The sequence below is a fragment of the Danio rerio genome, chromosome 5, assembly GCF_049306965.1.
Source record: "Danio rerio strain Tuebingen ecotype United States chromosome 5, GRCz12tu, whole genome shotgun sequence".
In the NCBI taxonomy this organism is placed as follows: domain Eukaryota; kingdom Metazoa; phylum Chordata; class Actinopteri; order Cypriniformes; family Danionidae; genus Danio; species Danio rerio.
In genome coordinates this window covers 29,423,730-29,448,861 of record NC_133180.1, presented here as the reverse complement: position 1 = coordinate 29,448,861, position 25,132 = coordinate 29,423,730, and the positions used below count along the sequence as shown (strand labels likewise).

At 37.4% G+C, this 25,132-nt stretch overlaps 2 protein-coding genes, 1 long non-coding RNA gene and 1 pseudogene across 3 annotated transcripts; 1 reads left to right on the top strand and 3 right to left on the bottom strand.

Annotated features, from left to right (window-relative positions):
• Window positions 1–465: 465 nt before the first annotated feature.
• serpina7 (serpin peptidase inhibitor, clade A (alpha-1 antiproteinase, antitrypsin), member 7) lies at window positions 466–3,018 on the bottom strand. Its single transcript, NM_001105589.3, has 5 exons — window positions 2,969–3,018; window positions 2,157–2,773; window positions 1,783–2,065; window positions 1,509–1,653; window positions 466–861 (listed from the first exon to the last, which is right to left on the bottom strand). Exons 2-5 carry the CDS (start codon window positions 2,758–2,760, stop codon window positions 661–663), a joined length of 1,233 nt encoding a protein of 410 aa, NP_001099059.2. The 5' UTR covers window positions 2,761–2,773; window positions 2,969–3,018; the 3' UTR covers window positions 466–660.
• A 4,774-nt stretch (window positions 3,019–7,792) lies between these two features.
• Window positions 7,793–13,113, bottom strand: LOC137495502 (alpha-1-antitrypsin homolog; annotated as a pseudogene).
• A 1,694-nt stretch (window positions 13,114–14,807) lies between these two features.
• On the bottom strand, window positions 14,808–20,941 carry zgc:174260. The gene is given in 7 exon segments (NM_001114704.1): window positions 14,808–15,191; window positions 15,842–15,857; window positions 15,860–15,985; window positions 16,087–16,369; window positions 16,463–16,866; window positions 20,500–20,712; window positions 20,920–20,941. Coding segments are annotated over 6 exon segments (1,230 nt in total). The 5' UTR covers window positions 20,700–20,712; window positions 20,920–20,941; the 3' UTR covers window positions 14,808–14,990.
• Window positions 15,964–20,223, top strand: LOC137495595 (uncharacterized). The gene is made up of 6 exons (XR_011015509.2): window positions 15,964–17,182; window positions 17,428–17,571; window positions 18,289–18,405; window positions 18,498–18,539; window positions 18,885–19,011; window positions 19,353–20,223. It is a non-coding gene; the product is annotated as an uncharacterized lncRNA (long non-coding RNA).
• Window positions 20,942–25,132: the final 4,191 nt, after the last annotated feature.

Here is a 25,132-nt window from a genome sequence, read left to right as displayed (position 1 = left end):
CAGTCTAATATCAGTATAATATATATTAAATCAAGGAGTTTATTAGAACAAAAACTAATATGGACAATATTTCTTCTGTCGCGTGCCATTGCTTTTATTTAGAACGCGGTTTAAATCAGTCTTTAGGCTCGATCGTCAGACTCTCTCCTGTTGGTCCTCAATCTGGCAACCTGTGATTGCATGTGTTTTGATCCAGGAATGCAATACCTAGTTCAACCAGTGGGTCAAACTTACATACTGCACCTTTAAGAAAAAGGTTTTATGTTCTTCTACTGCGAGTGAAGACCAGCAATGTGTTTTTGTATTGTTATTTTAGCTCCCTATTTTCCATCCAGAGTTGAATTATTGAACAAAAATGTGTGATGTATGAAAGTAATCAAATCAGTAGTAAATAAATGAAATAAAATCATATAACAGTTGTCATTTAGTGGACAGGATGAAATAAATCTCACAAAGCCTGCATGGTACCCTGTGTTGCAGGTTTATTTTCTTGCAGTTTATTTCCAACCATCACCTACATTAGCTGATCCAGCTGTTTTCTAACAATAAGAACTGAACTCTGCAGGAAGGCGACTCTAGTAGTCTGCAATATATGGCACTGCAGTTGTTAAATGGTTTCCACCTACTGGCTAACTTTGTTTTAACATCTTGTGGGCCACATCACAGTTTTTCATTTGGGTTGACGACTTTCCCAACGAAAAGGATGTTGTCATTTGTTTGATCCGTGATAAAGATCATGAATGGGTGATCAAATTTCAAATCACTCAGTGGGTCGTAGGAAGTTGGTCTTATTTCAACTCCTGTCACTGCTGCTGCGGTGGTTCCTTGCTCATCGATATCCAGAGTGGCTTTATGCAAAACCTAAAAGTAAATCAAACACACTCCTCTTAAAGTCTTTTAATTGTATAATAAAGTCATGATTTAGCTTATATTTAAATGTCAATGATGTGCTTCAAAACTAACGGTTTTCCTTTATTTTTTCCAAAGTTTTGTGTAAAAAATTGTCAAAACAATCCCTGTCTCCAAATCTTCAAAAACTACAAAAGTCTGAATGGATTCTGTTCTGAGTCTCATTTTGATTTGACCAAATATTTAACTTGATTAGATTCAGTGTATATAAATTGAAAATAAATGCTGCTCATATTTCAGTAACACTTCAGTTACACGATTCATGCTATTAACTACTGGCTTATTATTATTATTATTAAGATATCAAATGTTCATTATTAGTTATAAAGTATATTCCTATCCTGCATTCTTAATTCTACCCAAATCTAAACAGCTTTTACTAACTATTAATAAAGAGTTGATTAGTAGTTTATTAAGCTGGTATTGTTAGTTATTGGTTTGTTAACAACATGAATTATGACCTAAACGAAAGTGTTACCCATATTTCTAAAATTGAAGAGTAAACATCATGTTATATACTGTATATGATCTTTTCAGCACTGCAAATCACTGTTGACTTGACTTTTTGACTTTGAATAGAGATGGATTTGAAACTTTACTTTTGAAACGAAGATATTTTCCTCTGAAACTCCTGTAAAGTCGGCTTTATCTGAAAACATATCAGTCATTCCCATTCCCTTCAAAATATCCTTCAGGGAGTATGATGTTTTCAGAGAAAGCTTGGGGACGTAGATGTCAACTTTTCTGCAGGAAAAAAAGAAGTCACTGTGGTTAAAGATGACTGGGTAATCCATATGATTAACACACCTAAAACACTTTAATGAAACAATTGGGATGTAACTTTGGATTTTAGTTTAGATGTAGACAACCAACCGTTCAGATACACTTCTCCTCCACTTTTCAATGTGCTGTCTAGAGACTGTCATCTCTAGATCTTTCATGGTTTTTTGCTTCATGTAAACATCTGGGACAGCCAGAATCATGGAGAAGGAATCGTTGTAGTCAAGACAGAGGACTTTAGTGAATAGTTCAACATCATAATAGACTTTGAGATGTTCATACTGGTGCATCATTTGCACTGGAACGGTGGTCTTATCATCTATATAAAATGTACTCTCGCTGGTTGTTTCTGGCTTAAAAGGCTTGTCCCATTTTCCTTCAGAAGAAATAGTGGAATTATTTAAGAAGATCTAATGCCATTTCCAGGACTCCAATACTTTGACAATTGTGTATAGCTGCACACTTACCTTTAAAATATATGTATGTGAGAAGAAACATCAAAGTATCCTTTTCCAGATTATCGACAGCTTGACTGATTTTTCCATGTGTTTTTTCCTCCACATATTTATTAATTTGATCGACTGTTTCTTTGACACTAAAATCTACAGTGAAGCCATCCGAGTGGTAAAACTCCTTCATGTCCTCCAGAAACTTAGAATGAGGCTTAAATCGGTCGCTTGCATAAAGAGCAGTACCGACATCAATGTCCACTTCTGTCCTATTGCCGATTTCTTCCAGGAGACTGTGAAACAGCTGGTGCATTTCCTCAGTGCTGAAGATTGCACTGTTGTAGCCAATGCCACTGAGAAGCTGCTGTTTGGTGTCTCCACCGGCTCCTAAAGAAAGCTCAGAAAGGGCCATAGACACACTGAACGGAGAGAAGAAGATGTTTTTAGACTGATAGTCAGGCGATTCTATAAGCCTCTTGTACAGGTGAAAAGCAAAATCGTTGTTCATGTTTATCAATGACGGGAGTTTAGCGCTAATGGGAGGTTGTTGTAAAGTCTCTTGATTCCCACAGACAACTATTGCAAAACCAAAAATCCACAAAAATACACCGTTCTGTTCCATGGTCTTGAAGTCTCTGAGAAGAAATTGAACAGAGTTTAGCAACATTTTTGTGACAATGAGGACATGTTCATGACAGTTTGATGCATCAGTGACGATGAACAACTCATCATACTGCTGTATTTTCTGTCTTCTAAGGTTCATCTAAAAGATCAGATTTACATTTATTTATCAAACAATAATTCAGATCTCAAGCACAGAAATGTCCTACCTCTTCAGACAGCTGTTGTTCCTCTTTTCTCAAACTAGACTAGTCGAGTTATAAAGCCTGTGCTCTTTACAGTTTGTTTGATTATAAAACAACCTTTTGTCTGTTTACTTTTTATTTAACTTTAGTAAGAAAATAAATTATTAACCTCTGAGAAATCCCTTAAATCTGCAGTCAATAAATCACAGGCCATCAGCATTTAACCTGAACATTATGTACTTTTTTTTATTTGTAATAATTTTGTCTAATCCCATTATTAGGTAACTTAATTTTGTATATGAATTTATTATGAAAATAAACCGTAACATGTCATTAACATTGATGAGGTCAAGGGCTGAATGGAAAGGTCATCACAGCTATCCAATCAGCAAATATTATTTTATATAAAATATTTTGATTACCCAATAGACGACCTATATTATTATGCAATTGGTGTAGAGGGTGCATGTCAACAAATGAGTAATAAAGAGACATTGATCCACTTACTGCACAAATACACACAGATGACTGTGTGGGCTGGGTGAAGGAAAGGAAAGCCATTGACCTTCAAGATAAGCAAATCATTTATGTAAAAATATTTGACTTTTATGTGGCAGCTTAATAACACCAGTTTTAACACCAAAAAGGAATTGTGCTGGTGAAAGCTGTTGGAAAATTTGACTTGAAAATGAAACAAAATAGTGTTATTGTTACTTTCTGGTTGTGGTTACTGGTTACTTTATTGTTACTTTTTTATATGAGTGTCAGTAGTTAGCACTGTCGCCTCACAGCTAGAAGGTTGCTGGTTTGAACCCGGTTTGACCCGGTTGGGTCAGTTGGCTTTTCTGTGTGCAGTTTGCATGTTCTCCCCCCGTTTGCGTGAGTTTCCTCTGGGTGCTCTGGTTTCCCCCACTGCCCAAAGACATGCATAGAAGTGAAATACACACATAAATAGCAAACAATGTCTGCAGATTCTGTCCTGCTAGTAAATATTGTGGTTAAATGACATGGTCCATATTCCTGGAGACAGAAAGAGTGATTATCTAAGTTTTCATTCTAGTGTGAAGTAAATCTTTTCAAAACTTGCAAGAAAAAAAAAGAAAGAAAACTTGTGGGTTTCCATCTAGTTTTGTCTAATTATAATTTGAACAAATTATTTGCAGAAGTCAGAAACCATTTAAAGCATAAAACATTTAGCTAATGAAGGGATGGATTTTACTTGAACTTAATTGTGTCCTGCAAATAAAACTCTGGAATTTGTAGAAGAAACTGCAAGAGTGCCCAGAACACTCTTCTTGCCTTCATCCGTGTTAAAGTAAAACCTTTTTTTCCTCTTCTGGATTTGCAAAGTAATTATAATTATTCAGATGTGACTGGTAAACTGCTGAAGTGTCTTCTCTCCTAGTGATGGAAACCCTCAATAAAGATCTTCTGATAAACTTTTTAAAGTAATGGATTACCTTTTGTAGTTTAGAGCGTACTTACACTATATACAGTTGCCTTGAACCGGGCCAAAGCACACTTGTCCCCCCTCCCGTCTCCCCCGATGGCCCTCACTCACATTACGTTCGGGCACATTACAAGATGCGCTGTTCAGTAAGCGATCTCGCTCAGCACCGTGGAGATTTCTTTAGTTATCTTTTTAGTCATTTGAGATGTTGTAGCTGTTTATGAGCATAGGTAAATATTATGAAACATTCACATATCTTGAGATGTAGAACACAGGGAAAGCGGTTATTTTAGCTTTCTCTGCTATAGCATCACAGCACCTCTGGCCACGCCCCTTCACTGTGCATGATGTATGCACTTAACCTGAAGAGTTTATGACATCATTAACCCGGATGTATTTTTTGTAGTGTCCAACCTTTGTTTCCTAAGCTAACTCTGTAAAAGCCAATGTTTCCCTTTGTATGGAACTTTGAGCCTATTACATTTTAGAGACGTTGTTTATGTTCACACAGCTACATTACACATCAACTAAAGTTTAAAATATAATATTGTAGTAGACCACCCCTTTAACCTAACGCCAAGAAAAAACAACGACACACATTCAGTATTAATTCACACAGTGGCAAGAGTTGAACCATTTTGAAAATTGACCGCACCGCACATGTGTAGGTACAGCTGATGGTGGCCATAGCAACGACAAATGGCAGAGGATCGCGAGCTCACAAATGCATTTGAATCGGTAAAGGAAGAAGCACCCGTCATGTTTTCAACGTGATTTTGAATGCAACATGTGAAATAGGCCATACAGATTTAACCTGAGAGATACAGTACAAGCACTGATCTATAATAGATAAGCAATTACAAGCCTTGAGAACAGATTACAAGTTACAACACACAATTAGATAAATATTTTGCAAATTATAGAAAATGAGGCAACCATTTTAATTACACTTACATGTTATGATCCAGAGAAAAAAGAAACTGGTCCATATGAATTGTAACAATTACTGAAGTCCCTGTCAAAGTCTGAAAAATGCTCATACATTAGTAGTCTTTGCTGCTCTAAATAGCAAACAGCCAATGAATCCTGCATTGCAGCAAAGGTTATTGTATCAAAAAAATAAATAAATAATGGCAGAAACAAACATAGCACTAGGTTGGCTATACTGTGGTACTGTTGTGTTAAACTTTAACCCTTTATTTCCAGCAGCCGAAAAGGCAAACATCTTTTGAAGAAACATTTGACATTTTATTATATAATTATTATTTGAATGGGATCTATCATTGGAAACACAATGATGTTGCATGCTGGCTTTTTAAATACTAGAAAGCAAATATATTACAAACAAATGAATTCTGAATAACTCTATAAAAGGAAAGAACACCCTATGTACAGATCATTATGATGGATGTCCCTGAAAATAATACTACCTGAATCAGTGGATAAAATGTTAAACTAAATTAAATGCTCTTACAGATTCATTGAGTTAATTTACTGAATTATTCCTCAAAATTATTCAAACTGGTGGGTTTATGCTGTGCTCACACTAGATAAATTGCGATATTCACGTGGAAATTGAAGCATGAACATTTTAAGTTTACTCTCTTCATTCGCGGGTCAATTCAATTCACTTCAGAACGGATGCGGGTCATGGAAAGGGCTTCTGCCTGCCTGGTAACTCTAGCTTTCTTGCTAAATGACCAATATTGATTTTATTGAGAGAATAGCTGTGTTTATTTGCTTTAGTTAGACTGAAGAACAGTGTTAAGTCGTTTGGAGCCATGTCTGAGTCCACTAGATCCATTCTGAGGTGCATCCAGCTCTGTGGGTTCATCAACTCCTCCAAAACCTATACCTGCATAATGGAGACTCTCAGGGGTGCTTCAGACTGAGCCGAGTCCGGTTAAATGAACTGTTGTCCAGTGTCGGCAGGAGGATTTCCCCTTGAGACACCAACAGCAGGCGCTACGTCATAATCACACCCCTACAAGAGCAAGCTCATGATTGGTTAACGCGGCAAGAATGTCAGCTGTAGTTCAGATTTTCCAACTTGAACGATTTGCGCATCAATTGCGCAAAATGCTCAACTCGCGCCACCTCATTCACACGTAACGCATCGCAGGAAATCTATTAGCGTCGTGAACACAGCATGAGAGCGCATGTGAATCAAACTGGTTTGTTCCACTAAAAAGTATTACCAATTTAGTATAGGAAGCATAAACGACTCCAGAAGCTCAAATAAATGAATGAGCAGATGCGAAATGCAACCTCCGGTGGACAGTAGCAGACTCCGAAATGAGACACTGATTCAGAGTTTCAGATGAGGGGGATATTAATTTGAAAATAATATAAATATTATGATTGCAAACATCAGGTGAGCAGGTTACATTGTAACCCCGTGTTCCAACAACATGCTACGTGAAGAGATTTGCAGTGATGAGCAATTTGACTATTTGCACCAGACGAAAAACAACAGAAATTTAAAATGCAACCATTAAAAAGCACAGAATATGCACTCTCTCACAAAATGGTAAGGATTATAATCTAATTAATACACATTAAACCTCTTTAGGCGAAGTAGTGGCGCAGTAGGTAGTGCTGTCGCCTCACAGCAAGAAGGTCGCTGGTTCGAGCCTCGGCTCAGTTGGCATTTCTGTGTGGAGTTTGCATGTTCTCCCTGCGTTCACGTGGGTTTCCTCCGGGTGCTCCAGTTTCCCCCACAGTCCAAAGACTAGCGGTACAGGTGAATTTGGTAGGCTAAATTGTCCGAAGTGTATGAGTGTGTGTGTGGATGTTTCCCAGAGATAGGTTGTGGCTGGAAGGGCATCCGCTGCGTAAAAACTTGCTCAATGGGCTGTAGGAATGTAGTGTGGTTTCAACTCCTTTCACTGCTGCTGCGGTGGTTCCTTTCTCATCGATATCCAGAGTGGCTTTATGCAAAACCTAAAAGTGAATCAAACTGACTCCTCTTAAAGTCTTTTAATTGTATATTTAAATTATGATTTAGGTTATATTTAAATGTCAATTGCTTCAAAATAAAAGGGTTTCTTTGTCTTTCCAAAGTTTTATGTAATATTGTCAAAACAATACCTGTCCCCAAAACTTCAAAAACTACAAAAGTTGCTGCCTGAATGGATTCAATTCTGATTCACAGAGTATCATTTTGATTTGACCAAATTCTTAACTTGATTAGATTCAGTGAATATATTGAATACAAATGCAACTCATATTTCCGTAACACTTTAGTTACAGTAGGGCATGATTCTGGCTTATTACCTATTATTAAGACATAAACTGTTCATTATTTATAAAGTATAGTCATATTCTGCATTCTTAATCCCACTCAAATCTAAACACAGCTTTTATTAACTATTAATAAACAGTTGATTAGTAGTTTATTAAGCTGGAATAGAGATGGATTGAGACTTTTTCTGTGAAACGAAGATCCTTTCCTCTGAAACTCCTGTAAAATCAGCTTTATCTGAAAACATATCAGCCATTCCCATTCCCTTCAAAATATCCTTCAGAGAGTATGATGTTTTCAGAGAAAGCTTGGGGACGTAGATGTCAACTTCACTGCATGACCAAAAAATAAGTCACTGTGATGAATGCACTTAACTTAAAACACTTTAATGAAACAATTAGGGTGCTACTTTAGATTTATTTTAGATGTAGACAACTAACTGTTCAAATACATCTCTTCTCCAATTTTCAATGTGCTGTCTAGAGATTGTCATCTCTAGATCTTTGATGGTTTTTCGCCCCATGTGAACATCTGGGACAGAAAGAAACATGCAGAAGGAGTCGTTGTAGTCAAGACAGAGGACTTTAGTGGACAGTTCAGCATCATAATAGACTTTGAGACGTTCATACTGATGCAGCATTTGCACTGGAACGGTGGTCTTATCATCTATATGAAATGTACTCTCGCTGGTTGTTTCTGGGTTAAAAGGCTTGTCTCATTTTGCTTCAGAAGAAAGAGTGAAATTATTTAAGATCTAATGCCATTTTCAGAGCTCCAATACTTTGACTATTTTGTATATTTGTTCACTTACAGTACCTTTAAAATATATGTATGTGAGAAGTAACATCAAAGTATCCTCTTCCAGATCATCGACAGCTTGATTGATTTTTCCATGTGTTTTTTCCTCCACATATTTATTAATTTGATCGACTGTTTCTTTGACCCTAAAATCTACAGTGAAGCCATCCGAGTGGTAAAACTCCTTCATGTCCTCCAGAAACTTAGAATGAGGCTTAAATCGGTCGCTTGCATAAAGAGCAGTGCCGATATCGATGTCCTCTCCTGTCCTATTGCCGATGTCTTCCAGGAGACTGTGAAACAGCTGGTGCATTTCCTCAGTGCTGAAGATTGCACTACTGTAGCCAATGCCACTGAGAAGCTGCTGTTAGTGCAGCCTTTGATGTAACCTTTGCATGTTGAAGGGTTTCCACATTTGTGAAGTACCTGGTGTAAATATAAAATGTCACATTTTACTGATTTACACACCCAGTCTAAACACATTTGTGCTTGCAAAAAGAAACAGTAAAAAAAGTTATAATAATGTAAACGATTGTGTATTCAGATTAATCCTTTCATATCACTATGGGTGTCATTTTTGTTCATTACAATTTCTTCATCAGTCCAATAGTCATAAACAATAGCAATATATGATAGCAATAGCAATCTGAGCTTGGAGCATCTTTTAAAAATTATTTTTTTAAATCACATTTCCTTGTTTCTTTTGGTTGAGATTGATCAAAGGTATGCATAAATTTAGGTATGAATGTATGATTTATGTAATGTGTTTGATATCAGTTTTTTTTCTCAGATCAAATTGTGTAAATAAATGTAAAATTTTAGAATAATTTCTCTTATACCGTGGATCCAGCAGTGTTTCTACAGCGTAGAGGGGCTCAGATTCCACATCCTTGAAACGACTGTGGACTGCATCCAGAAGAGTGGCTTTCATGGTTTGCGCCCCCTGCTCATCTTCACTTGCTCATCTTTACTGAGAAACTGTACCAGTACATGGACTGAGGGGATGACATCAGCTGTGGTGGCGGAGGTGGCATTGACGGTATCTGTTAGCTCTTCAAAGGGGACCAAAACCTTTGAGGACTTCTCCAATAGAGCCCACTGGTTCGCGGTTAGAATAGCTGGCAGCAAGCTGTTTTCTTCAGACGAGTAGGCCTGCAGTGGCCGTTTTTGATGAATAAGGCTGTCAATCATGTGCTTGGTACTGTTCCATCGTGTTTGGACATCCTGCTGGAGACGCTTAGGTGTGCAAAATATAGTCATATAGTCTGCAAAGTAAAGTCAGCGTCTATCCAGTGTGCAGTCAGACTCGATAAAGATAGTGGACAGTTTTCTGAGCTCCAGATGTCTGTGGTGAAGCTAACAGCAGTTGTTTTATCCAGATGCATAGCAATAAACTCTTTAACGTCTTTATGCATCTGGGGTATGATTTTGTCGACAATGTAGTGGCGGCTAGGCATAACGTAGCGAGGCTCGAGGTGTTCAATTAAGCATTTAAACCCGGTATTAATCACCACCAGTGTTGGGAGTAATGCGTTACAAAAGTAATGTATTACAGTAATGTATTACTGAAAATGTATTTTACTGAAATGTATTTTCCTGTAACGCAGTAGTGTAAGGCATTACTAATACATTTTCAGTAATATTTTACTCGGTACATGTTCAGTAACGCGTGCGTTACAACAAACTTTTCGCCTGCAAGACATTAACAAATTAAAAAACCGCAGTTTTATTTCCTGTTCGTGGCTAGAGAATATATGCACGTGCTGTCATTAATCTCCCTCTGGCTATGGGACCTTTTTACTTTGAACGCGGAATGATTTCAGCTTCTGAGCTCAAGGTCCGGGGCTATTTGGCTCAGCCCGGTTCGCAGTACGCACAGCGGAAAGCGGCAAATAGATGAAAATAGCAGAAGACAGAGCATTTGCGAGATGGACGTAAGTGCATATGGCGTTATTTCACTGACAAATGTCGTAAGCTCATTCATGTAATACGAGCGAGTGAACGTGCCGGTTTCCTCTGTGGACAAAACTGCTCGCGTTCACTCAACACGTCTGGGCTGCTCACGTGCTAACGACCTGCTCTCACTCCATCAGATGATGCAGACTCACAATCTGAGCCTTGTGTTTCCTCTTCCTTTTGTGCTGTTGCTCTTCAGAGATCCTCCTATTTAATTGTTATCCCAATAATGTTTATATGGTTTATATATTGCTACACTATTTACTTACAGGTTAGGATAAATTCTATAATAAATACTAGTGTTTTTGAGAGTAAGGTATACTGCCTATGTTTTAGGCTAGCATTTACAATGAATGCTTAAGCATACTGTCGTATTAAGAATAGTGAACTCACAAAATGAAATATAAAGTTTAGTTTTACTACAGTAAAATGTGGTGAATTGTACCATATACCCAATATTGTAAAAAAACTACAGCACTGGATCAGTTGTTTATATTTACTTGCTGTGTTACCATAGCAACTATAGTATTACCACAACAGAGTAAATTAAGTACTTAATGACAAAGTGTGTTCAGGGGCCCTGTGGAACAGCTTCTTCTCAAAATGAAGATGATGGCAGGAAAAATGTCCTCAACAATCTCATCAACAATGTGGAAGACAACAGACACTAGTTCACTTTATTTTAGTTGCCATAAAAAAAATGTGATTGATAATGAGATTTAATTGAAGAGTGAATTGTATAGTAGGCTATAATACCTTATCAAATGTTTCTATTAGTTACATTTCTGCTTGCGTTAGTTTTTATTTTTGTCTAAATGTTTTTTATTTGATTAGTATGGTGCACCTTTTGGATGTTTAATAAATGTTTTGTGTTTAAAGGGTGTTTAAAACTGGAAATATCTCATCATATAACATACAGCCAAAAATGTTATGGTTTATTAGATTAAAAATTATAGGTCTATTTTTGTATTTTGGTTATTGTTAATAAATAGTGTACCAATATAAATCATATCAAAAAGCTCGAAAGGAAGAGGGAACACAAGACACAAATTGTAAGTTTGCATATAATCTCACTGAGAGAGCAGTTTACTGAGAGCATGCAAAAAAAATTGTGCGTGAGCTGTGCATATTTGAGAGATTGTGAGAATTTGTGCGCGAGCAGCGTATGTGAGAGCTCGCAAGCAGTTTTGTCCACAAACAGGAAATCGGTGCACAAACTTTATACTGAGAAAGCTGTTCATCATGCTCACTTTGTGCATGACGGTTTTGTGTTGTAAACCACTGAATGTAAAGTAAATACAATAATGGCAACAATAAGAAAAGAAACAAAATCTGCATCTTGTCATGGCATTGGAGTTTACATATCGGCCTGTTGTGCCTAATATGAATATAGCCAAGCCATTCACAGATATTGCCAGGTAATCACTTTACCTCTACCATACTTTTAACAGATAATTTGTGATTCTGGCTGTCATCCTTTCTTGCATTGTCTTGAGCCATCACATTGCCAATTATATACTATATTGTTAGTAGCCTGGAGGTCACAGTCATTCTGCTACATCAAATCACTTTCTACTGGATGTAAAATGCTCATTATAGAACAACATAGAATTTTATAATGTTAAGGTGTAATTCTGTAGTTATTTTGATGAAAGTAACTAAAAAGTAATATAAGAGAAATGTAACATATTACAATTCTGAGACAGTAATATTGTAAGGTAAGGGATTACATTTAAATAACAGTAATAAGTAATCTGTAATGTATTACAGTTTGGAAGTAACTTGCACAACACTGATCACCACCAACAATGGCTGATCATCAAGCACAATAAACTGGCATATCTTTTCTGTTAAGGTTAATGCCGTTTTGCTATCTCTTAGGAATTTGTCACACTTTGCAAGGGTTTCAGTCAGCGTTGGTTGCTTGAAGTTGCCAGAGGATCGTTTTTTTTTTTTTTTTTTTTTTTTTTTTTTTTTTTTTAACTCTATGGTCTTGCAAAAATCCTCATGCTGAGTTTTGTGATGCTACTTCAAATGCTTGATGAGGTTCGACGTATTGAACTTTCCCAGTTTTGTTCCACCACTGGAAACTTGTGCATGACAACTGTTGCATTGAGCCACACTGTCTTTTTCGGACTTTTATGAAAAATACTGCCACACGGCCGACATCTCTTTCTTTTGCTACTTTGCTAGCAAGCAGTGTTGTGATCCCGTGGGCTTTGCATGCTGGCTCTGGACGCTGCTGGATAGAAAAGCTGTATCGGAGTTTAGAGCGGATCGGACTGCTTATATCGGAGATTTTAACGCAGTCCGATATATTTTTGGGGGGCTGATATCGGACCTGCTTTCGATATCAATATCGGATCGGGACATCCCTAAACATTTAATCATGCTGCTGTATTTTCTGTCTTCTAATGTTCTTCTAAAAGATCAGATTTACATTTATTTATCAAACAAAACAATTATTCAATGATTCAGATCTCAAACACAGAAATGTCCTACCTCTTCAGACAGCTGTTGTTCCTCTTTTCTCAAACTAGAATGAGTTCCAAAGCCTGTGCCCATACAGCATGTTTGATCATTAAAACAACCTTTAGTCTGTTTACTTTTTAATTTAACTCTAGAAAGAAAACAAATTAGTAACCTCTAAGAAAGCCCTCAAATCAGCAGTCAATAAATGGTCACAGGCCATCAGCATTTAACCTTAATAATGAAGAGAAGACAGTTGATACAGTACAGTATGTACTTGTTATATCCGTAATCATTTTCAGTCTAATCCCATTATTATTATTTAATTGTTTATGAATATATTGTGAAAATAAACATGACTTTACTGTACTAACAGCTGACCAATCAGCAGATATTATTTTATATAAAATATTTTGATTACCCAATGGATGAACTATATTATAATGCAATTGGAGTAGAGGGTGCATGTCAACAAATGAGTGATAAAGAAACATCGATCCTCTTTCTGCAAAAATACACACAGATGACTGTGTGGGCTGGGTGAAGGGAAGGAAAGCTATTGACCATCAAGATTAGCAAATCATTTATATAAAAATATTTGACTTTTATGCGGCAGCATAACACCAGTTTGTTTTTAACACAAAGAGGATTTGTGCTGGTAAAGCTGCTGGAAAATTTGACGAAAATGAAACAAAATAGTGTTATTGTTACTTTCTGGTTGTGGTTACTGGTTACTTTATTGTTACTTTATTGTTAGCGAGAAGGTTGCTGGTTTAAATCCTGGTTGGGTCAGTTAGCATTTCTGTGTGCAGTTTGCATGTTCTCCCTTTGTTTGCGTGAGTTTCACGCTTATTGCATGTGCGAAAACCTTTCCAATCACCTCTTAGTATGTAAACTGTTGTTGACACCACATGTCCTCGTGTGTGTGTGTGTGTGTGTGCGTCTGTGTGCGTGCTTGCGTGCGTGCGTGTGTGTCTGTGTGTGTGTGTGTTTCTGTTGAAAGTAAGGCTTTAGTAAAAAAAAAAAAAGCACACATTTGTCTGGCCTCCAATTATTATGGTCAGTGTTTCAACAGACTCAAAAACATGACAAATGCCTTTTTTGTTGCTGTTGCGAAGATAGTCTAGATCAGTGATCACTAACAGCAAGATTGAGGTCTATGTCCAGGCCAAGAAGCGTCCCATGTGGGTGTGGACATACAGCAGATATGTTACTTCAGTCCTGCTTCTGCTGGGTGTTCTTCCATGCCCGATCGCTCCCTCTATTCACTCTGTTTACCCGCTGTCTGCTAAAAGCAATTTTCTTCTTGATTGACTGTTCCCTTTGAATTAAGAGAGAAGAGCCGAGCTCTCTCTTTGCTTAAGTTTCATTCACTACGATGGTGCAGATAAGTGAAACGGAGCTCTCTGGAATCATATTAAAATCATAAAGAAATCATAAACAAAAATGTGTTGTTGCCTTGGTAATGCAAGCATGATGTAAACAGAAGTAATAAATACTTGTAAAGTGCTCATTTATAAAGATGTGTTTACAAAATAATTTTCTGCATAATTGGTTGAGTCCAGATGTAAAATAGAAAAAGGGGAAATTTAAGCTTTTTCTCTTTATTTTCTAAAGCATTTAAAGCAAAATGCCCAACTTTTATTTAGGTAATGCGAGAACATGCAAATATACAGTCATATGTGTGAAGCTGTTGGATTTGTTAGGTGTTTGTTGCCCAATAAATATGTTTATTGTTCTTTAAATTGTTCTAAGCAGTTATTTTCTAAGCTTAGCACAAAACATACCGTACTGAAACCATGACCCTAAAATTGTGATACATATCGAGCCGTGAGAAGATTGAACTGTTGCACCCCTAGTAAATAGTAAATGAAATGAAATCATATAACAGTTGTCACTTAGTGGGTAAGATGAAATAAGTCTCACAAAGCCTATATAGTACCCAGTTTTGCAGGTCCAGTTTCTTGCAGTTTATTTCCAACCATCACCTACATAAGCTGATCCGGGTGTTTCATAACAGTAAGAACTCTGCAGGAAGGCGACTCTAGTAGTCTGCAAAATATGCCACAGAAGTTTTTAAATGTTTTCCACCTACTGGCTAACATTGTTTTAACATGTTGTGGGCCACATCACAGTTTTTCATTTGGGTTGACGACTTTCCCAAAGAAAAGGATGTTGTCATTTGTTTGATCCGTGATAAAGATCATGAATGGGTGATCAAACCTAATAATACTCAATGGGCTGTAGGACACAAATCTTTCATTATCTTCTGTCACTGCTGCTGCGGTGGTTCCTTGCTCATCGATATCCAGAGTGGCTTTATGCAAAACCTAAAAGTGAATCAAACAGACTTCTCTTATATCTTAACAAGTCTTTTAATTGTAAAAATTAAGTCATGATTTAGGTTATATTTAAATGTCAATAATGTGCTTTTCCAAAGTTTTGTGTAAAATATTTTTAAAACAATTCCTGTCCCCAAATCTAAAAAAACTACAAAAGTTGCTGCCTGAATGGATTTAGTTCTGATTCACAGAGTCTCATTTTGATTTTACCAAATATTTTACTTGAGTAGATTCAGTGAATATAAATTGAATATAAATGCTGCTCATATTTCAGTAACACTTCAGTTACAGTAGGTCACGATTCCTGCTATTAACTACTGGCTTATTACCTGTTATTAAGATATCAACTGTTCATTAGTTATAAAAAATAATCATATTCTGCATTCCTAATCTTACCCAAATCTAAACACAGTTTTTACTAACTATTAAAAAACAGCTGATTAGTAGTTTATTAAGCTGGTAGTGGTAGTAATTGCTTTGGTAATAACATGAATTGTGACCTAAACTAAAGTGTTACCCATATTTCTAAAATTAAAGGGTAAACATCATGTTAGATAATGTATATAATCTTTTCAGCACTGCAAAACATTGTTGCCTTGACATTTTGACCTTAAATAGAGATGGATTTGAGACTTTACCTGTGAAACGAAAATGTTTCCTCTGAAACTCCTGTAAAGTCGGCTTTATCTGAAAACATATCAGCCATTCCCATTCCCTTCAAAATATCCTTCAGCGAGTATGATGTTTTCAGAGAAAGCTTGGGGACGTAGATGTCAACTTCACTGTAGGACAAAAAAGAAGTCCCTGTGGTTAAAGATGACTGGGTAATCCATTTGATGAATGCACTAAAATTTTGATTTTAGTTTAGATTTAGACAACTAACTCTTTAGATACACCTCTCCTCCACTTTTTAATGTGCTGTCTAGAGATTGTCATCTCTAGATCTTTGATGGTTTTTCGCCCCATGTGAACATCTGGGACAGCCAGAAACATGGAAAAGGAATCGTTGTAGTCAAGACAGAGGACTTTACTGAATAGTTCAACATCATAATAGACTTTGAGACATTCATACTGATGCATCATTTGCACTGGAACGGTGGTCTTATCATCTATATTAAATTTACTCTCACTGGTTGTGTCTGGGTTAAAAGGCTTGTCCCATTTTCCTTCAGAAGAAAGAGTGCAATTATTTAAGATCTAATGCCATTTCCAGAACTCCAATACTTTGACTATTGTGTATAGCCATGCACTTACAGTACCTTTAAAATATATGTATGTGAGAAGAAACATCAAAGTATCCTCTTCCAGATCATCGACAGCTTGATTGATTTTTCCATGTGTTTTTTCCTCCACATATTTATTAATTTGATCGACTGTTTCTTTGACCCTGAAATCTACAGTGAAGCCATCAGAGTGGTAAAACTCCTTCATGTCCTCCAGAAACTTAGAATGAGGCTTAAATCGGTCGCTTGCATAAAGAGCAGTGCCGACATCGATGTCCACTTCTGTCCTATTGCCGATGTCTTCCAGGAGACTGTGAAACAGCTGGTGCATTTCCTCAGTGCTGAAGATTGTGCTGTTGTAGCCAATGCCACTGAGAAGCTGCTGTTTGGTGTCTCCACCAGCTCCTAAAGAAAGCTCAGAAAGGGCCATAGACACACTGTTAGACATTTCTGTAAATTACACAGTTAATTACTGTATTTCACCCAGTGTAATACTGCAAATTCCTTTTACGGTAAATAACTGTATTTACTGTTGCATTATGGGAATTTAGTGTGACGTCGAACAACATATACAGCGATGTACTGTATTTGTAAAAATTCGTGTATTATACTGTATTTTCCACAACTGCTTCAACGCCACCTTGCGGCGATTCGACTACTCTGCACCACATTTTGCCTGAGGACCCTGGAGCAATTCTGGAGGACATTTTATTAGTGTGCCTGAAGAACATACTGGATTTAACAAACTTTACTCTGGTAAGCTGAGGCAGTGTTTCATTTTACAGAATGTTTTGTGGACGAGAATAGAACAAAGTAAAGTATAAAGTTGGCTATTATTATTTTCTCTGGCTTGGCGTTATTTCGCCCATTTGAGAAATATATCATCTATTAAGATGTTACCTTTATTTAATTTATTACATTAACACTACTATTACTTTAAATAAGACTGTTTATGACTATTAGCCATTGTTCTCGTCATATCTTTTTATTTATTTACATAGGAACCGGTGTTGCAGCGGGTTTTGGTTTAGGAGGGAACCAGAGGTATGCAGACAGTTTTGGAGGACACTTATCACGAGACAACGGTCCGGCAGAGAGTGTTTTCCCCCAGAAGAATATGAATGAAAGACCATCAAATAATCCAGGTAAAAGCGCGTCTGTCTGTGCTGACAACACTCGACATTGATTTGAGCACCTCTATTAGCATATGTTTGCTCGGCAACATTGGCTGAAGCGATCTTAAAATGGTAATGTTAACTGTTAGCTAAACTGAGCTAAGTTTATACTGAATTGGACTCAAACTCATTTTAACGTGCAACGTTTAACTTATATTGATTTATACTTTATATATATTAGATGTTGTGAACTTATTTTTCTCTGGTTTAGAGTAACTTATATCGTTAGCTTGAGAAAATAACATCGCGACGTAACCTATAAGAACGTTAACGTAAATCTACAATATGCATAGAGGTAAAGTTGGTTTTATATTCGCACATTCGTTCATTTAGAAGACTCTTACGTTATACTGTTTACCATGTTACTTTGAATATTCGATCAGAATTAGCATGCCAGTATGACTTGAAATCAACATTAACACTGTTTATTTGACCGTGAGCATGTTGTACTTTGATAGTCGTTAGCTGCTAAAATGATTTCACTATTTAGAGTTTGCAAATAATACTTTTATGAAATTAAATTATTAAGGGGGAAGTCTGAATCTGCTAATATAAAACCAACTTTACCTCTATGCATTATGCTAATAACCACCTTTTTGCTATTTATTGTTTGCTAATTATTTTTTTATCACAACTCTTGACATTTGGTTTAACATAATTGTTACCATTATATTTTTTTCTGTTTAGATATGGCACGAGCACAGCACCAGGTTTTGTCTGAAGAAACAAACAGCATTTCGGAGGAACATCTTGATCAGCACAGCCTTATGCTTAAAAAATAAGCAAGACCAGTAAGCAACCAAGGTAAACAAATAAAAAAAAAGTTGTGTGGAGGTTGTGGATTGTAGCATGGTATTCTTATCTGTATTTTTGGCTTTTTTATGGTCTCAATATAGAATACTGGGAGCCTGCCTGTGCAAACTGGACCTCATACAACAGTAAGTACTGTACATCTATTTGTTTCTCAATATAGTAACATTACTTTTAATACAAAATGTGTCACATGTTTAGTTGCTAGCTAAATAAAAAATCTTTTTCCCTTTTTTATTAAACCATTTAGTAGGGTTTTTTTTCATCTTTGTTTATAATATTTTTGAGCAGATTGAGGTCTGTCATGGGTCAGACATTTTAAAATACAATAATTAGTATTGGGATACATGCATTTGTCTATGTATTAAATGTCTTTTTCCCCATTTCATGTTGCCTAAATATTTTGTAATATTAAATAATAAATATTATTATATTAAATAAAATAATAAAAATTTTTGTATAAATAATTCCAGAGGATGAAACAAAATGCACAGCAACAACCAGAGTGAGCCAGAAGAAGGCAGGAGAAGTAGTGAAGAGACAACCATGAACAACAGTGTGTTATCCTTCTTTCACCAGCTAACTGAGAACTTGGATTAGGTGAGACACTCTCAATAGTTGTATCAGTATTCAGTCTGTTTTAGTTTATTAGGAATACATAAAACAAATAGTCTAATCTGTCCTGCTGTGAATCAACCCATCACAAATGCTACAATGTTTTTGTAAAACCTTGTTAGGGGAAAAAATAAACAGGACATTCTGGTTAGTTCTCTTTTAAACATGGTAGTGAGCAGGTTATGAGCAGGAGCCAGTTGCTCAGTACCAGCTGAAAACTAGCCCAACCTAGCTGCCATGCTTCAAAATAATTAACCAGTATATGATTTATTTTTTTTTATACAAGCTTCTTCTATGCTTATGTTAGTCTGTTTGTCCTTATCCAGAGTTCTTCATAATCCTGGACTGGGCCAAATCCTGACCAGATGCTGTGGTGGTCATGGAGGAGTGAATCCTAAAAGACACACGTGATCAATGAGTTTCCGCATTGATCCAATGGGCCAGCCTGACCACCCGCTGGTGAACTTTCAAGCCTCCGGTGCCTAGACTGCGGCCTTGCACAAGTTTGGCTAGAGGAGAACTGGTCGTGCCCAACTGAGCCTGGTATCTCTCAAGGGCTTTTATTCTACACTTTCGTCAGTTGGTGAAGTTTCTTCCATGCCACTGTCGCCACTGGATCGCTTGGCTACGATTGGTGGATCGGTGGATTTGCTCTTCAGTGTTTGGACTTTCAGCAGTGACATTTACTGCTTCAATTCTGAAAACTGGACTGAAGCAGCTTCAATTTACAAGAACTTCTATGTTAAGCTGCTTTGACATCATTGATCTACATTGTAAAAGTGCAATAGAAATAAAGATGAACTGCATTTGAATATGTGAATTCAGACCTTGTTGAGCATTTGACACCAGAATTAGTAATATTTTAAAGTTGTGTTGTTTCTGAGTCGGCTAATAGTTACAAATATTTATTTTTCCAATGCTTTAAGCATTATTAATGTTTTAAAGAATGGAATATTTTGTAATTGTGTCTGGTTTAATGTCAGTAGTACTTAGTACAATTGGGGTTTTTTTTCTCAACAATATGCAGGTCAGACACTTAAATTAGATTTGTACATGTATGTTAATGTGCTTTTTCATTTTCAATGTTTTTTTTCTTAAAATAAAATATTTTGAATGATTGAAATGTAATGTTTTTACACATTTTTAAGCTTGTTTTAAGCATCTCCAATGTTTTAAATAAAGAGTGTTTATTTTGTTAATATTTTGTAATTGTGTCTTTTTTAGGTCTATAGTATTAAAATAATATTAATAAAATAATATTATAAAATATTTAGGACAAAATTAAAAGGTTTACAGTAGCTAACTGTTAACTTAGGTTTTTACAGTAGTTAACCATTTTCAGACACTACAGTAACATGCTGTAAACGGATTTACAGTTGTATACTGTAAATCTAAAATACAGTAACTTACTGGCAACAGTGTTGCCAGTAAGTTACTGTAAAAACCCTTTGAAATGTCTAACAGTGCACACTGAACGGAGAGAAGAAGATGTTTTTGGACTGATAGTCAGGCGATTCTATAAGCCTCTTGTACAGGTGAAAAGCGAAATCGTTGTTCATGTTTATCAATGACGGGAGTTTAGCGCTAATGGGAGGTTGTTGTAAAGTCTCTTGATTCCCACAGACAACTACTGCAAAACCACAAATCCACAAAAATACACCGTTCCGTTCCATGGTCTTGAAGTCTCTGAGAAGAAATTAACAGAGTTTAGCAACATGTTGGTGACAATGAGGACATGTTCGTGACAGTTTGACGCATCAGTGACGATGAACAACTCATGATGCTACTGTATTTTCTGTCTTCTAATCTTCATCTAAAAGGTCAGATTTACATATGTTTATCAAACAACACAATTATTCAATAATTCAGATCTCTAGCACAGAAATGTCCTACCTCTTCAGACAGCTGTTGTTCCTCTTTTCCCAAACTAGACTGAGTTCTAAAGCCTGTGCCCTTACAGTGTGTTTGATCATAAAACAACCTTTAGTCTGTTTACTTTTTAATTTAACTCTAGAAAGAAAATAAATTATTAACCTCTAAGAAAGCCCTCAAATCAGCACAGTAAATTTATAGGTCACATCAGCATTTCCTTATCTTGGAATTAAGGTTCTGACATTTTTGTTATTGACATTTTTAATATAACAACTTATTTACATTATGGGATTCTTTTTATAAGATGTTTAAATTTGAAGACTTTTTATTATAAAAAAAACAAATGTTACAGACATACTGTTTCCTTTTTGGAATGCAAAAACTTTGAAGCTTAATATCTCAAAATCATTCAGAACGCAGATAGAACCTTATAACCCTATAACTGTACAGTTTCCGTAATTAATTTCAGTCTAATCCCGTTATTAATTAATTAAATTGTGTATATGAATTTATTATGAAAATAAACCTTATACTGTAGTAAATGTGCAGTAACAATTTTAGTATGTCATTACTTTTTTATAACCACAATTCTACTACAAATTCCAAGCTATGGTTAGCTTAGAAAAAAATTAATTAATTAATGAATTTCTTGGTAACCATGACTTAATGGCTAATAATGCAACCCGGGCTCATTGTGGAAACGTAGCCCTGCGAACGTTTGTGCGGACCGCGATTTACGTACCGGGAGGTACGTATTTGAGCGTTTTTTTGTTTTCGCGGATCCTTGAGAGGCTGCTGTGCGCACTTTTTTGCGTCTCGGGAGCGCGCGGCGTTCGCGCCTGCGCCGTTCTCGCGCGAAAAGCCGCCTGATCGAAAAAAAAAAAAAAAAAAAAAGCAAAAGCCCTCGTCTTCGATTTCGACTGCGTTTTCGGATCCCGCCGCGTTCTCGCCCTCATTTTTCGGATTCCGTTTTAGTCTCACCTGATTTCCGGAACCTGCTGTTCCCCGGACTCGATCCCGGTCGTCGTCCACCGCGGCCGGCTCCTCCTCTTCCTCCTTGTCCGGGGCCTCCGCTCCGCCGACGCAACGCTGTGAGCTAGGCGGACAAACTGATTGCGTCGGGAAAGCCCTCTACTCGGAGACGAGCCGTCGACCGGCGAGCGCGAAGAGGAGGGGCGGAGCGGCGCCACACCACCCCGCTCGAAAAAAACCAAACGCGGCCTTTACGTACCTCCGGCCACGTAAATCGCGGTCTTCAGAAACGTCCGCGGGGCTACGTTTCCAGAATGAGCTTGGGTTGCAACAATGACTGTCTCCAAATAATATATCATCAAAGCCAAATCTAAAAGGATTAACATGTCATTGAGTTAAAGTGCAAAAGGAAAAGGTCATCACAGCTGTTCAATCAACAAATATCATTTTCTATAAAATATTTTGATTACCAGATAGATGACCTATATTATTAAGTAACTGGAGTAAAGCCTGGTTGCATGTCAGCAAATGAGCGATAAAGAGACATTGATCCACTTTCTGCACAAATACACAAAGGTGACTGTGTAGGCTGGGTTAAGGGAAGCCATTAACCTTCAACATTAACAAATAATTTAGTTTAAAAAAGTGACTGCTATGGTATGTGTCAGCACAATAACGCAATACATTTTTGTTTTATTTTTTTACAACAAAGAGGATTGTTCTGGCGAAAGCTGTTAGAAAATTTGACTTAAAATTTGAACAAACTAGTGTTATTCATTTCATCTTCTTTTCAGCTTAGTCCCTTCATTATTCAGGGGTCGCCACAGCAAGCTGAATCGCTAACCTATCCAGCATATGTTTTACGCAGCCAGGGTAGCTACGCATGCCCTTTCAGCTGCAGCCCATCACTGGTAAACATATATACACACTCATTTATACACATACACCACGGACAATTTAGCTCACCCAATTCACCTATAATGAATGTCTTTGGTGGGGGAAACCGGAGCACCCGGATGAAACGCAAACACTACACAGAAATGCCAACTGACCCAGCCGTGATTTGAACCAGCAACCTTCTTACTGTGAGGCGACAGCACCACCCACTATGCCACCGTGCTGCACGTTGTGTTATTGTTACTTTCTGATTATGGGGATTACTGGTTACTTTCTGATGTAAGGCTTAGTGGTTAGACATGCATCTTGAATGTGACCTGACCACACCACTGTAGTGAACTCATCAAGGATTAATGAGGAAGGGGATATTTGTAGAATGTGCCACTGCAAAATGAGGATCGAAGATGATGAAAAAAATATCATGAATTTCAGCATAACCATTCATATTGCAGTCACATTGCAAAGCATAAGTTCTCTATCGGATATAATACCAGATATGAAAGTGGGACAAATAGGAATAAACAAGATCAGTTTTCATGCAGGTTGCACAGTTCACAATGTTGTGACAATAACCGATCTGATTTGGGCCACATCTGCCTGCAGTGGGAACATAGCCAATGATTGAAAGATTCAAAATTAGCATTTCAAAAGTACTTGATACTAGGGTTGGGTCGATTGACATCACAATGCTGAGCCAGCATCGAGATCCTCTATCTCGGCCTCGTCGAAGCAGCAACCTGCTCCCAGAAAAAACACAGCCCCACTCACACTAATACGTCTTTGTATTAAAATGACTATCCACGTCCACGCTGGTGTTTCATCTAGCATTCTTGAAAAGCCTTCTATAGCGCTGAAAACGCACATCACATGACCACACACACACACTTTGTCATGCACCACAGCGTACTTGTGTGTCTCAGCTTCAGCAGTCAACGGGTGCTTTGAGCACAAAACCCCTGAGAGCAGTGCACCTTGGACAGTTTATCAAGGATGTAGCGCTGGATTGCTAGTTAGTTTATTTACATAGCACATTTTTTACAACACAATGTTTCCCAAAATGCTGAACACAATCAATACTAATTAAAATTAGTCCTATTACACGCATAACAATTAAAACAAAAGGCAAACCCCTCAATGTTAAAAAGGCTTAAACTCTAAAAAACATAGACGCAGTTTCAGAAGCTTTTTAAAAACAGAGTTGGAGCGTATCTGATGTGGGGTGGAAGCCCGTTCCAGAGTTTTGGGATGATAACAGCAAAAGCCAGATCCCCACTTCGCTTACACCACGACCTTGGTACCGAAATAATAAATTGATCAGAAGACCGCAGTGACCTACCAAGATTATATACAGGTTTTAGATCTGATAAGTAAGGTGGTGCCAGACTATTTAAGGATTTAAAAACAAAAATTATTCATTTAAAATCAATCTATGACCTAACAGGCAGCCTGTCACACTGTTCAAAGAAGACGTGGAGACCCAAATGCAAGTGACAGTTTATTTACAATTCAGAGAGAACACAGAACCAAGAGAAGCTGGCTGGCTGGAAGTCAGGTGATCACAAGTGGCAGATGAAGGAACAAACAGAGCGAATCAAAAGTTCATCGGGTAGATCTTCAATCTCCGTCAACAGAGCGAATCAAAAGTTCATCGAGGAAAAACTTCAACCAGCGCACAACCAGCGAACTCAACGGGGAGAGCCTGACAATGACACAGAGACAAGTGAAGACAACGAACTGACAAGGTGAGACAGGAACGCTGAACATTTATAGCCACAGTAATGCGCTACACCTGGAGCGCAAATAATCAGCTGAGCGGTGCTAGGCGACCGATGACATGATCATGTGACCGCCCAGCTGATGACATGAAAACAACAACACTGACAGCCACGCGACTCTCACACAAACACAGAGACAAGCGCAAACACACGCACCGCAAACACAATTAAACAATCGCACCACGCAGACACATCATAGAAGAGCAGATAGATCCACAACCGTGACACAGCCAGCCCATAGAGGAAAGAACATTCGAGGTTACTAAAGTAACCCTTCGTTCCCCGAGGAGGGGAACGGAAGCACTATAAGTGGATTTGATGTTCTAAATCCACGTATGGGAGGTTCGGTTCAGAAGCTACTCGTCTGAAAGAGTATTGAACGGGCCAATTAAGAATGAATTGGCAGCGCAAGCCTGCGCAGGTGTGCGGCATATGCAATCAGTATATAAGCATGCCTGGCGCCAGCAGACGCTATCATTTTTAAGCTGAAGAGACTTTTAACAGCTAAGGGACAGTCATTATGGCGACGAAGTATATTGCTTCCGTTCCCCTCCTCGGGGAACGAAGGGTTGCTTGAGTAACCTCGAACA

Bases quoted from the DNA above. Each gene is read 5' to 3' on its own strand.
- serpina7 (NM_001105589.3), bottom strand. From the start codon at position 2,760: ATGGAACAGAACGGTGTATTTTTGTGGATTTTTGGTTTTGCAATAGTT. The intron at 2,066-2,156 runs GTAAGTGTGCAG...TTTCTTCTGAAG, and splicing joins CACATACATATATTTTAAAG to GAAAATGGGACAAGCCTTTT. The intron at 862-1,508 runs GTAAAGTTTCAA...ATTTACTTTTAG, and splicing joins AAAATATCTTCGTTTCAAAA to GTTTTGCATAAAGCCACTCT.